This window comes from Fringilla coelebs (genome assembly GCF_963513975.1).
Source record: "Fringilla coelebs genome assembly, chromosome: 4".
Lineage (NCBI taxonomy): Eukaryota > Metazoa > Chordata > Aves > Passeriformes > Fringillidae > Fringilla > Fringilla coelebs.
The window spans coordinates 1,732,483-1,747,168 of record NC_140032.1 but is presented as its reverse complement, the minus strand read 5'-3'; the positions used below and the strand labels follow the sequence as shown (position 1 = coordinate 1,747,168).

Below are 14,686 nucleotides of genomic sequence, written 5' to 3'. Positions count from 1 at the left end.
CCTCGCTCCTATTGGCTGCCGCGCCCCCACCTCGCTCTCCCATTGGTGGGCGCGCACGCCGGTCACGCCTCCAGGCCACGCCCCAGGCGGCGCTCAACGGGCGTTGCTAAGGGGCGGGATTGTTGCTAGGGGGCGTGGGTGGGGGCGGGGCTAAGGGGCGGGGCAGCCAATGAGGAAGGGCGCGCGCGCCGCGGGGCGCCCCCTTGTGGGCGGTGGGGGAGGAGCGGGGGCGTTGCCATGGGAACGGGGAGGGGTGGGGGAGGGGCCTTTTTCCTTTCCTTTCCTTTCCTTTCCTTTCCTTTCCTTTCCTTTCCTTTCCTTTCCTTTCCTTTCCTTTCCTTTCCTTTCCTTTCCTTTCCTTTCCTTTCCTTTCCTTTCCTTTCCTTTCCTTTCCTTTCCTTTCCTTTCCTTTCCTTTCCTTCCCTTCCCTTCCCTTCCCTTCCCTTCCCTTCCCTTCCCTTCCCTTCCCTTCCCTTCCCTTCCCTTCCCTTCCCTTCCCTTCCCTTCCCTTCCCTTCCCTTCCCTTCCCTTCCCTTCCCTTCCCTTCCCTTCCCTTCCCTTCCCTTCCCTTCCCTTCCCTTCCCTTCCCTTCCCTTCCCTTCCCTTCCCTTCCCTTCCCTTCCCTTCCCTTCCCTTCCCTTCCCTTCCCTTCCCTTCCCTTCCCTTCCCTTCCCTTCCCTTCCCTTCCCTTCCCTTCCCTTCCCTTCCCTTCCCTTCCCTTCCCTTCCCTTCCCTTCCCTTCCCTTCCCTCCCATTCCCTTCCCTCCCATTCCCATTCCCATTCCCATTCCCATTCCCATTCCCATTCCCATCTCATTTTATCCCACCCCATTTCATCCCAATTCCTTCCCATCCCAATTCTGTCCCGTCCGTCCATCCGTCCATCCATCCATCCCCACCCCAATCCCAATCCCACTCACAGTCACACTCACACTCCCAAGCCCATCTCACCCAGTTCCATCCCATCCCAAATCCCATCCCAAATCCCATCCCAAATCCCATCCCAATTCCATCCCATTTCATCCCAAATAATCCCAATCCCATCCCAACCCTAATCCCATCCCAATCCAAATCCCACCCCAAGCCAAATCCCATCCCAATCCCATCCCAATCCCATCCCAATCCCACCCCAATCCCAATCCGATCCCAATCCCACCCCAATCCCATCCCAATCCCATCCCAACCCCAATCCCAATCCCAATCCCAATCCCAATCCCAATCCCATTCCAAATCCCATCCCAATCCCATTCCCATTCCCAATCCCATCCCAATCCCAATCCCATCCCAATCCCGCCCCAATCCCAATCCCATCCCAATCCCAATCCCAACTCCAATCGCATCCCAACCCCAATCCCAATCCTACTCCAACCCCATCCCCAATCCCAATCTCAATCCCAATCCCAATCCCAATCCCAATCCCAATCCCAATCCCAATCCCAACCCCATCCCAATCCCAGTCCCAATCCCAATCCCAATCCCAATCCCATCCCATCCCATCCCACTCCCAGCCTGTTCCCCTCTCCCCGCCCACCCTGGGGACATCCAGCCCTGTCCCCGCTGTCCCCATCCCGAGCTCCGTGTCCCTTCTCACGGGGACAGGGGACCGGGAACGGCGCCAGTTCCCACCCGGAGAGCGCCGGGATTGTCCCCCGGGAATGGGGGGGACAGCGGGGTCAGGGGACACGTGAGGGACAGAGGGGACACGTGAGGGACAGAGGGGACAGCGCCACCCCCGGGGGGCTGCTCCAGCTGCTGGAACGCTTAAAATCCCGGGATCCGCATTCCCAGAAATCTGGGATCCACATTCCCCGCGGTCCCCAGAGCCCCGGCTGTGTCCTGGTCACCGGCGCGGTGACATCACACCCGGCCGTGTCCCCGAGGGAGGGGACACCAGGGCCCGGCCGTGTCCCCATTCCCACATCGGCCGGAAATTCCAGGTTTTTTCCCTAAAAAGCCGCTCTGGCACGGGGACGGTCCCCAGGGCCACCGCTGGGCGTGTCGCCGTGGCTGGGGATGTCACCTGGGCGGGGACACGGGGGGATGTCGCTGTCACCTGCCAGCGCCGGGCGCGGATTTGCTCCGGCTTGACAAAAACAACGGGATTTGGGAAGGGATTAAATCCCGGCGGCGGCGGGCGGGGGGAGCGGCCACGCGTCCCCGGGGTGTCCCCAGGGCTGTCCCCAGGGTGTCCCCAGGGTGTCCCCAGAATGTCCCCATGGTGTCCCCACAGTGTCCCCACGGCGTCCCCAGATTGTCCCCATAGTGTCCCCAAGGGATGCCCAAAGTGTCCCCATGGCATCCCAATGATGTCCCCATGGAGTCCCCAGAATGTCCCCATAGTGTCCCCAAGATGTCCCCATGGCATCCCAATGACGTCCCCATGGAGTCTCAAAATGTCCCCATGCCATCCCCATGCTGTCCCCACGGTGTCCCCACTCTGTCATCCCCATGCTGCTGTCCCCTCCCCTCGATGTCCCCCCTCCCACCCTGATGTCCCCACGGTGATGTCCCCACAATGCTGTCCCCTCCTTGCTGTCCCCACTCTGCTGTCCCCACAGCGTCCCCACCTTCATGTTCCTGCCCTGATGTCTTCCCACCAATGTCCCCCACAGTGTCCCCATCGTGTCCCCACACTGCCACCTCCACAGAGCTGTCCCCACCCTGCTGTCCCCACCCTGCTGTCCCCACAGTGCCACCTCCACAATAATGTCCCCGTATGCCACCTCCACCCTGCTGTCCCCACAATGATGTCCCCCCTGCTGTCCCCTCCCCGCTGTCCCCACAGTGTCCCCAGTGCCCCCCCCAATGTCCCCAGTGTCCCCACGGTGTCCCCATCCTCCCAGTGTCCCCCCCACTGTCCCCAATGTCCCCTCAGTGTCCCCAATGTCCCATGTCCCCAGTGTCCCCTCAGTGTTCCCACTGTCCCCGGTGTCCTCTCAGTGTCCCCCCAGCGTCCCCCCAGTGTCCCCTCAGTGTCCTCAGTGTCCCCACGGTGTCTGCAGTGTCCCCTCAGTGTCCCCCCACTGTACCCAGTGTCCCCTCAGTGTTCCCAGCATCCCCAGTGTCCCCAATGTCCCCACAGTGTCCCCAACGTTGTCCCCTCCCTGTTGTCCAGTGTCCCCACCACTGTTCCCACAGTGTCCCCTCAGTGTCCCAAGTGTCCCCCCAAGTCCCCAGTGTCCCCTCAGTGTCCCCACTGTTCCCTCACGGGCACTCTGGCCCTGCCAGGATCCAACTCTTTAATCCCCAGCGCCGCAGCCGCGCCGGGAAACACCGGGAGCCACCGGGAGCCACCGAAAGCCACCGGGAACCACCGGGAGCCACCGAGAGCCACCGGGAACCACCGAGAGCCACCGAGAGCCACCGGGGGCCACCGAGAGCCACCGCGCTGTCCCCGGCTGTCCCCGCGCTGTCCCCGCGCTGTCCCCGCGCTGTCCCCGGCTGTCCCCGCGCTGTCCCCGTGTCGCTGTCCCCGTGTCGCTGTCCCCGTGTCGCTGTCCCCGTGTCGCTGTCCCCGTGTCGCGGCTCAGCGGGGCGGGCCCTGCAGCTGCTGCAGCCGCTGGCTCAGGTCGTCGATGCGGAGATTCTTGAGGAGCAGCAGCTGCTCCAGCCGCCCCACCTTGGCCTGCAGCACCTGCGGGGCCGGGCGTCGGCAGCCGCACCCCAAATCCCCAAAATCCCAAATCCCAAATCCCCAAAATCCCAAATCCCAAATCCCCAAAACCCCAACCCCCAAATCCCCAAAACCCCAACCCCCAAATCCCCAAATCCCCAACCCCCAAAATCCCAAAATCCTGAAATCCCCGAATCCCCAAACCCCAAAATCCCCAAATCCCCAAACCCCCAAAATGCCCAAATTCCCCAAATCCCCAAATCCCCAAACCCAAAATCCCCAGATCCTGAAATCCCCAACCCCCAAAATCCCCAAATCCCCAAACACCAAATCCCCAAACCCCCAAAATCCCCAAATCCTGAAATCCCCAAACCCCAAAATCCCAAATCCCCAACCCCCAAAATCCCCAAATCCCCAAACCCCCAAAATCCCCAAAGTCCCCAAAATCCCCAAATCTCCAAACCCCCAAACCCCAAAATCCCAAATCCCCAACCCCCAAAATCCCCAAATCCCCAAACCCCAAAATCCCAAATCCCCAAATCCCGAAATTCCCAAATCCCCAAACTCCAAAACCCCAAATCCCAAAATCCCCAAAATCCCCAAATCCCCAAAATCCCAAATCCCAAAATCCCCAAACCCCAAAAATCCCAAATCCCCAAACCCCAAAATCCCCCAAATCCAAAATCCCCAAACCCCCAAATCCCCCAAATCCCAAAAATCCCAAATCCCCAAACCCCAAACCCCCAAATCCCCAAATCCCCAAAATCCCAAATCCCCAAATCCCCAAAATCCCAAATCCCCAAACCCCAAAATCCCAAATCCTCAAATCCCCAAAATGCCCCAAACCCCAAACCCCAAAATCCCCAAACCCCAAAATCCCGAATCCACAAACCCCAAAATCCCAAATCCTCAAATCCCCAAAATGCCCCAAACCCCAAACCCCAAAATCCCAAAATCCCCAAATCCCCAAATCCCAAATCCCCAAAATCCAAAATCCCAAATCCCCAACCCCCAAAATCCCCAAATCCTCAAACCCCAAAATCCCAAAATCCCAAAATCCCCAAACCCCAAAATCCCAAATCCCCAAACCCCAAAATCCCCAAATCCCCAAACCCAAAATCCCCAAATCCCCAATCCCAAAAATCCAAAATCCCCAAACCCCAAAATCCCAAATCCCCAAATCCCCAAATACCAAAATCCCAAATCCCCAAACCCCAAAATCCCCCAAATCCCCCAAATCCCCAAAATCCCCAAAATCCCCAAACCCCAAAATCCCAAATCCCCAAAACCCCAAACCCATTCCAAGGGGTCTTCCCGGAGCAGAGAATTTTGGGGAATTTTGGGTTTTTACCCCAGAAGAATTTTGGGGTTTTTTCCCCACTGAGGAGAAGAGATGGATTTGGGGTCCTGATCCCTTTCCCATTAAAAAAAAAAAAGGAATCCCAGAATATCCCGAAGTTCCCATTCCCAGATATCCCACAGGATTCCCGAAATTTCCCTTCCCGAAATTTATATCTGTGGTGGGAAAAAGCCGGATTTGAGGGGAAATGGGCGGGAAAACCGGGGAAAACCGGGAAAAACCGGGAAAAACCGGGAAGAGGGGGACAGGGAAAAGCCGGGAAAAGCCAGGAAGGAAGACAGGGAAAAATTTAGGGAAGAAGGGAGTGGGAAAAGCCAGGATAGGGGGACATGGAAAAACCGGGAAAGGGGGACGGGGAAAAGCTGAGGTGGGACAGGGAACAACCACGAGAAACCTGGAAAAAATGGGAAAAACCGGGAAAAACCGGGAAAAAACGGGAAAAACCGGGAAAAACTGGGAAGGAAGGGCAGGGAGAATTTTAGAGGGGGAAAAGCCGGGAAAGGGGACACAGAAAATTTTAGGGAAGAAGGGACAGGGGAAGCCGGGAAAGAGGGATCGGGAAAAACCGGGAAAGGGGGACAGGGAAAAGACGGGAAAAACCAGGAAAAGCTGGGAAGGAGGGACAGGGAAAATTTTAGGGAAGGAGGAAGTGGGGAAAGGCGGAAAAGGGGGACAGGGAAAATTTTAGGGAAGAAGGGACAGGGAAGAGCCGAAAGGAGGGATCGGGAAAAACCGGGAAAGGGGAACAGGGGAAAACCGGGAAAAGCTGGGAAGGAGGGACGTGGGAAAGCCGGGAAAGGATGTCAGGGAAAGAAAAGCCGGGAAAAGCCGGGAAAAGCCGGGAAAAGCCGGGAAAGGGGGACAGGGAAAATTTTAGGGAAGAAAGGACAGGGAAAAGCCGGGAAGGGAGGATCGGGAAAAGGCGGGAAGGGGGGACAGGGAAAAACCGGGAAAAGCTGGGAAAAGCCGGGAATAGGGGACGCGGAAAGGGCGGGAAAGGGGGACACGGAAAATGTTGGGAAGAAGGGACAGGGGAAAGCCAGAAAAGGGGGACAGGAAAAAACCGGGAAGGAGGGACGCGGAAAAGGCGGGAAGGGGAGATCGGGAAAAGCCGGCAAAGGGAACCAGGGAAAAACCGGGAAAAACTGGGAAAAGCCGGGAATAGGGGACACGGAAAGGGCGGGAAAGGGGACAGAAAATTCTTGGGAAGAAGGGGCAGGGAAAAACCGGGAATAGGGACGCGGAAAAGGCGGGAAGAAGGGCGGCGGGGACGGGCCGGTGTCGCGCGTGTCCCCCCGGGATGTCCCCGCGCGTCCGGGATCTCTCCGGACACCGGGATTCGGGACGGGCTCACCTGGATCGTGTCCCGCGCCAGCTCCAGCGCCTGCTCGCGCTCCGCCAGCTGCTGTCGCATGTCCCCAAGGCCAGCCCCGGCCTGCGCGGGCACGCGCACCACCCTGGCGCGGCGACACGGCCGGGGGACAGCGCTGAGCCCTCCCGCGCGGGACGTCCCCAAAAATTCCTGTCCCCCGATCCCATGGGAATGTCCTCATCTCCCGCGGGGACACGCAGGGGACACTCGGGGACAGCCAGAGCCCCCAAACCCCACAGTGAACCCCTGACCCACAAAAGGACCCCGAGAGCCACATGGGGACCGCCTGACCCCCATGGGGACACCCCAAACACTGCAGTGACCCCAAAACCCTCAGAGCGACCCCAAAGCCTCACAGTGACCCCAAAATCCACAGGGACCCCCCAAACCCTCACAGGGACCCCAAACACTCACAGTGACCCCCAGACCCCACAGGGGACACCCAAACCCCACAGGGACCCCCAGACCCCCACGGGGACACCCCAAACACTGCAGTGACCCCAAAACCCTCAGAGCGACCCCAAAGCCTCACAGTGACCCCAAACTCCACAGGGACCCCCCCAACCCCACAGTGACCCCAAACCCTCACAGTGACCCCAAACCCTCACAGTGACCCCCAGACCCCACAGGAACCCCAAACCCTCACAGTGACCCCCAGACCACACAGGAACCCCAAACCCTCACAGTGTCCCCAAACCCCACAGGGACCCCCAGACCCCCGTGGGGACACCCCAAACCCTACAGGGACCCCCCAAACCCTCACAGTGACCCCAAACCCCACAGAGACCTCCAGACCCCCACGGGGACACTCCAGACCCCACAAAGATCCCCCGACCCCCCTCAGTAATCCCCAAACCCCCACAGTTACCCCAAACCATTAAAGAGTCCCCCCCAAAGCCTCACAGTGACCCCAAACCCTAGCAGGGACCCACCCCCAACCCCACAGTGACCCCCAAATCCTCATAGTGACCCCAAACCATCAAAGGGTCTCCCCCCAGACCCACAGGGGACACCCAAACCCACGGTGACCCCCAAACCCACAGTGACCCCCCAAACCCTCAAAGTGACCCCCAAACCCACAGGGACCCCCCAAAGTCCCACAGTGACCCCAAACCATCACAGGGAACACCCAAATCCCACAGTGACCCCAAACACTAGCAGGGACACCCCAAACCCCACAGGGACTCTCAGACCCCCATGGGGACACCCCAAACCCCACAGGGACCCCCCAAAGTCCCACAGTGACCCCAAACCATCAAAGGGTCTCCCCCCAGACCCCACAGGGGACACCCAAACCCATGGTGACCCCCAAATCCTCACAGGGACCCCAAACCCTCATAGAGACCCCAAACCCTCAGAGTGACTCCAAACCCTCACAGGGACCCCCTCAAACCCCACAGTGACCCCCAAACCCTCACAGTGACCCCAAACCCTCACAGTGACCCCCAGACCGCACAGTGACCCCAAACCCTTACAGTGTCCCCAAACCCCACAGGGACCTCCAGACCCCCATGGTGACACTCCAGACCCCACAAAGATCCCCCGATCTCCCCCAGTAATCCCCAAACCCCCACAGTGACCCCAAACCCCACAGTGACCCCCCAAACCCTCACAGTGACCCCAAACCCTCACAGTGACCCCCAGACCCCACAGGGGACACCCAAACCCACGGTGACCCCCAAACCCCACAGTGACCCCAAATCATCACAGGGAACACCCAAACCCCACAGTGACCCCCAAAACCCTCACAGTGACCCACAGACCCCACAGGGGACACCCAAACCCACAGTGACCCCTAAATCCTCAGAGTGACCCCAAACCCTCACAGTGACCCCAAACCACCCCAGGGACCCTCTGAGCCCCCTCAGCGGCCCCCAAAACCCCACAAGGACCCCCTGACCCCAAAAGGGCCCCGGCCCCGCCCCAGCCCTCACCTGGGAGCGCCCTCCTGGCTGCAGCCCTGTCCCAAATCACTGCGGAGCCCGGGCTGGCCTGGAAAACCCAGAGGGACGGACAGACGGACGGACAGAGGGACGGAGGGAGGAGGGATGGAGGGATGGAGGGAGGGACGGATGGATGGATGGATGGATGGATGGATGGATGGATGGATGGATGGATGGATGGATGGATGATGGATGGATGGATGGATGGATGGATGGATGGATGGATGGATGGATGGATGATGGATGATGGATGGATGCATGGATGGATGGATGGATGGATGGATGGATGGAGGGGATGGATGATGGATGGATGATGGATGGATGGATGGATGGATGGATGGATGGATGATGGATGGATGGATGATGGATGATGGATGGATGGATGGATGATGGATGGATGGATGGATGGATGGATGGATGGATGGATGGATGGATGGATGGATGGATGGATGATGGATGGATGGATGGATGGATGGATGGATGGATGGATGGATGATGGATGATGGATGGATGGATGGATGGATGGATGGATGGATGGATGATGGATGATGGATGGATGCATGGATGGATGGATGGATGGATGGATGGATGGAGGGGATGGATGATGGATGGATGATGGATGGATGGATGGATGGATGGATGGATGGATGGAGGGGATGGATGATGGATGGATGGATGGATGGATGGATGGATGGATGGATGGATGGATGGAGGGATGGATGGATGGATGGATGATGGATGGATGATGGATGGATGATGGATGGATGATGGATGGATGGATGGATGGATGGATGGATGGATGGATGGATGGATGGATGATGGATGGATGATGGATGGATGGATGGATGGATGGATGGATGGATGGATGGATGGATGGATGATGGATGGATGCATGGATGGATGCATGGATGGATGGATGGATGGATGATGGATGGATGGATGGATGGATGGATGGATGGGGTCACCTCCCCGACACTGCCCCTCCAAGGACCCCAAAAGTCCCAGAGTTGGATTTTGGGATCCTTTATCCCCCATCCCTTACCTGTGTCCAGGTACCCGCTCTCATCCGCTGCTGCCGGCTCTGCTGGGGGCTGAGGAGAGGCAGGAAAACCCCTGGGACACCTGGGACACGCCCTGCTACCACCCAGGTGACCCCAACCTGGCCTGGGACACTTCCAGGGGCAGCCACAGCAAATCTGGGAATTCCATTCCAGCCAGGAATTCCCTCCCAAGATCCCAGCCCAATCTCCCCTTTCCCAGTGGGAGCCATTCCCTGGCTCCTGTCCCTCTGTCCTTTGTTCCCAATTCCAGCTCTCCTGGAGCCCCTTTAAGGACTGTGAGGATTCCCTGGAATTTTCCCTTCTCCTGGAGAATATTCCCAGTTTTCGTAAAACAGAGGAGCTCCAGAATCCTGGAATGGGTTGAGTGGGAAGGGACCTTAAATCCCATCCCATCCCACCCCATCCATGGGCAGGGACACCTCCCACTGTCCCAGGTGGATCCAGCCTGGCCTTGGGCACTGCCAGGGATCCAGGGGCAGCCACAGCAAACCTGGCAATTCCAGCCCAGCCCCTGCCCACCCTCCCAGCCAGCAATTCCTTGCCAAGATCCCAGCCCAATCTCCCCTTTCCCAGTGGGAGCCATTCCCTGGCTCCTGTCCCTCTGTCCCTTGTCCCCAGTCCCTCTCCAGCTCTCCTGGAGCCCCTCCAGGGACTCTGAGGATTCCCTGGATTTTTCCCTTCTCCAGGGGAGCATTCCCAGCTCTCCCAGCCTGGCTCCAGAGCAGAAATCAGGAACAATTCCTGTTGGGAACGACCCTAAATCCCACCCAGGGCTCATTCCCCTATCCCAGCTTTCCCCAAACCCCAACATCCAACCTTTCCCAGATTCCCCTTCCCAGCAGTTCCCCATTTTTGGGATTTCCTCCCCAATTTTTGGCATTTCCTCACCTTCCCAGCCCCTCCCTTGCCGTTCTTCTGCTTCTTGAGGATTTTGTCCCGCAGGAGCTGCAGGAGCTGCTCGGCCGTTCCCGGCTTGCTCCGCACCAGCGCCTGGATCATCTCCTCGGGCAGCCGCAGGTTCAGCTTGCTCAGCACCTTCCTGGAATTCGGGATCCGTGGAGCAGCCAGGGAGGTGACAGAGGGACACAGGGGACACAGGGACAGAGAGGGACACAGGGGACAGAGAGGGACACAGGGGACAGAGGGACACAGGGGGACACGGGGGATCCAGAGCCTGGATCATCTCCTCGGGCAGCCGCAGGTTCAGCTTGCTCAGCACCTTCCTGGAATTCGGGATCCATGGAGCAGCCAGGGAGGTGACAGAGGGACACAGAGGGACAGAGAGGGACACAGGGGACAGAGGGACACAGGGGGACACAAGGATCCAGTCCCTGGATCATCTCCTTCAGGAGCCGCAGGTTCAGCTTGCTCAGCACCTTCCTGGAATTCGGGATTTGTGGAACAGCCAGGGAGGTGACAGAGGGACAGAGGGACACAGGGGGACACAGGGGGACACAGGGGACAGAGGGACACATGGGGGATCCAGCCCCTGGATCATCTCCTCGGGCAGCCGCAGGTTCAGCTTGCTCAGCACCTTCCTGCAATTCGGGATTTGTGGAACAGCCAGGGAGGTGACAGAGGGACACAGGGGACACAGGGACAGAGAGGGACACAGGGGACAGAGGGACACAGGGGGACAGACGGGATCCAGAGCCTGGATCATCTCCTCTAGGAGCTGCAGGTTCAGCTTGCTCAGCACCTTCCTGGAATTCGGGATTTGTGGAACGCCCCGTGGAGGTGACAGAGGGACACAGGGGACATGGGACACAGGGGGACACAGGGGGACACAGGGGGACATGGGACACAGGGGGACACGGGGGATCCAGAGCCTGGATCATCTCCTCCAGGAGCCACACGTTCATCTTGCTCAGGACTTTCCTGGAATTTGGGATTTGTGGAGCAGCCAGGGAGGTGACAGAGGGACACAGGGGGACATGGGACACAGGGGGACACGGGAGATCCAGAGCCTGGATCATCTCCTCGGGCAGCCGCAGGTTCAGCTTGCTCAGCACCTTCCTGGAATTCGGGATTTGTGGAACGCCCCAGGGAGGTGACAGAGGGACACAGGGGACACAGGGACAGAGGAACAGAGGGACACAGGGGGACAGAGGGGATCCAGAGCCTGGATCATCTCCTCTAGGAGCTGCAGGTTCAGCTTGCTCAGCACCTTCCTGGAATTCGGGATCCATGGAGTAGCCAGGGAGGTGACAGAGGGACACAGAGGGAAATGGGACACAGGGGGACACAGGGGGACACGGGACACAGGGGGACAGAGGGACAGAGGGACACAGGGGACAGAGGGACACAGGGGGACAGAGGGGATCCAGAGCCTGGATCATCTCCTCGGGCAGCCGCAGGTTCAGCTTGCTCAGCACCTTCCTGGAATTCGGGATTTGTGGAGCAGCCAGGGAGGTGGCAGAGGGACACAGAGGGACACAGAGGACACAGGGGACACAGGGGGACAGAGGGACACAGGGGATCCAGGGCCTGGATCATCTCCTCGGGCAGCCGCAGGTTCAGCTTGCTCAGCACCTTCTTGGAATTTGGGATTTGTGGAGCAGCCAGGGAGGTGACAGAGGGACAGAGGGACACAGGGGGACAGAGGGACACAGGGGGACACATGGGGGATCCAGAGCCTGGATCATCTCCTCGGGCAGCCGCAGGTTCAGCTTGCTCAGCACCTTCCTGGAATTCGGGATTTGTGGAATAGCCAGGGAGGTGACAGAGGGACAGAGGGACACAGGGGGACACGGGGGGACACGGGGGACACAGAGGGACACAGGGGACACAGGGGGACACGGGGGATCCAGTCCCTGGATCACCTCCTCGGGCAGCCGCAGGTTCAGCTTGCTCAGCACCTTCCTGGAATTCGGGATTTGTGGAACGCCCCAGGGAGGTGACAGAGGGACACAGGGGACACAGGGACAGAGAGGGACAGAGGGACACAGGGGGACAGAGGGGATCCAGAGCCTGGATCATCTCCTCTAGGAGCTGCAGGTTCAGCTTGCTCAGCACCTTCCTGGAATTCGGGATTTGTGGAATGCCCCGTGGAGGTGACAGAGGGACACAGAGAGACCTGGGACACAGGGGGACACAGGGGGACACAGGGGGACAGAGGGACACAGGGGGACACAGGGGATCCAGTCCCTGGATCATCTCCTTGGGCAGCCGCAGGTTCAGCTTGCTCAGCACCTTCCTGGAATTCGGGATCGTGGAATGCCCCGGGGAGGTGACAGAGGGACACAGGGGACACAGAGGGACACAGGGACACAGGGGACAGAGGGACATGGGACAGAGGGGGACAGAGAGGGACACAGGGGGACAGATGGACATGGGACACTGGGGGACACAGGGACACAGAGGGACACAGGGGGACAGAGGGACACAGGGGACACAGAGGGACAGAGGGACACAGGGGGACACAGGGGACACAGGGGAACAGAGAGGGACACAGGGACACATGGGGGATCCAGAGCCCGGATCATCTCCTCGGGCAGCCGCAGGTTCAGCTTGCTCAGCACCTTCCTGGAATTCGGGATCGTGGAATGCCCCGGGGAGGTGACAGAGGGACACAGAGAGACATGGGACACAGGGGGACAGAGAAGGACAAAGTGACACAGGCGGACACAGGGGGGACACAGAGGGACATGGGGGAAGACAGAGGGACACGGGGGGGACAGAGACAGGCATAGAGGGACACAGAGGGACCCAGAGGGGCACAGGGGGACACAAGGGGACACTGATCCCCACTCGCTGCACACCACGGTGGCTCTGTGGCCACACGGATGCGACGGACAGGGTGACAATGCCCGCAGGACAGGTGGGGACAATCTGGGGACGACCCGGACGGGGGGTGGGGAGGATCACACGGAGCTGGTGGCACCTGTCCCTACCTGTTGAGGTGGCCCCAGTTGGCGACTTTCTGCGCCGTGGAGCTGGTGGGGACAAAGCTGTGCAGCTCCACCAGGGAGGGGAAGAAGAACTTCACCACCTCGGCCGCCAGCACTGCGGGGACAGCGGGGACACGCTGCGGGTGGCACCACGGGGACAGCCCTCCCCGGCCGCCCCGCCGCGTCCCCGCAAGGCCAACCCCCGTCGCTGAAGTCGCGGGCGATGTTCTTGCGCGGCCGCGACAGTGGCACCGTGTCCAGCCAGCGGTACAGGGACACCAGCGCCGCCTCCGGGCCCGGCTCCGGCTCCTCGGCCGCCATCAGGGCCCGGCCTCAGCGTCGCGCTGCCATGGCAACGGGGGCGGGGCCGGCGCGGAGCGTCTCGATGCCATGGCAACGGGGGCGGGGCCGGCGCGGAGCGTCGCGGTACCATGGCAACGGGGGCGGGGCCGGCGCGGAGCGTCGCGCTGCCATGGCAACGGGGGTGGGGCCACCGCGTTGTGTCCAATTCCCACGGCAACGGGGGCGGGGGACTGCGCGGCGCGTCCAATTGCCATGGAAACGGGGGCGTGGCTTCAAGGAAGCGACTCCGCTGCCGTGGCAACGAGGGCGGGGCTCAATGGGAGCGTCGCGGTTGCCATGGCAACAAGGGCGGGGTTTAATAGGATCAGCCCATTGCTATGGGAAGTGGGCGGGGCTTATTGTTAGCGTCGCTGCTGCTATGACAACGCCGGCAGGGCTTCATGGGAGAGTCCTGTTGCCATGGCAACAGGGGGTGGGGCTTCAGGGGAAGCATCTTGGTGCCATGGCAACAGGAGCAGGGTGCCCACATCTGCTGCCATGGAAATGGGGGTGGGATATCAACTTTGGGATGGGGTATGGACATTAGAGATGGGGTATGGACACCATGGATGGGAGATGGACACAGGGATGGGATATGGACACCAGGGATGGGATATGGACACTGGGGATGGGATATGGACACAGGGATGGGATATGGACACAGGGATGGGATATGAACATTGGGATCGCATACAGACATTGGGATGGGATATGGACACTGGAGGTGGGATATGGATACCATGGATGGGATATGGACACCAGGGGTGAAATATGGACACCATGGATGGGAGATGGACAATGGGACAAGATATGGACACTGGGGATGGGATATGGACATGGGGATGGGATATGGACTTTGGGATTAGATATGGACACTGGGATTGGATATGGACATTGGGAATGGGATATGGACACCATGGATGGGATATGGACACCATGAATGGGACAGGGACAATGGGACAAGATATGGACACTGGGGATGGGATATGGACTTTGGGATTAGATATGGACACTGGGATTGGATATGGACACCATGGATGGGATATGGACACAGGGATGGGATATGGACACTAGGGATGGGATATGGACACAGGGATGGGATATG

The 14,686-nt window shown here is 59.6% G+C and overlaps 1 protein-coding gene across 1 annotated transcript; it reads right to left on the bottom strand.

The window, feature by feature from the left end:
• Window positions 1–3,526: 3,526 nt before the first annotated feature.
• SPEF1 (sperm flagellar 1) lies at window positions 3,527–13,560 on the bottom strand (the record flags this gene model as incomplete). Its single annotated transcript, XM_084205094.1, has 7 exons — window positions 3,527–3,634; window positions 6,328–6,430; window positions 8,280–8,337; window positions 9,331–9,379; window positions 10,238–10,388; window positions 13,243–13,354; window positions 13,440–13,560. 7 exons carry the CDS (start codon window positions 13,558–13,560, stop codon window positions 3,527–3,529), a joined length of 702 nt encoding a protein of 233 aa, XP_084061220.1.
• Window positions 13,561–14,686: the final 1,126 nt, after the last annotated feature.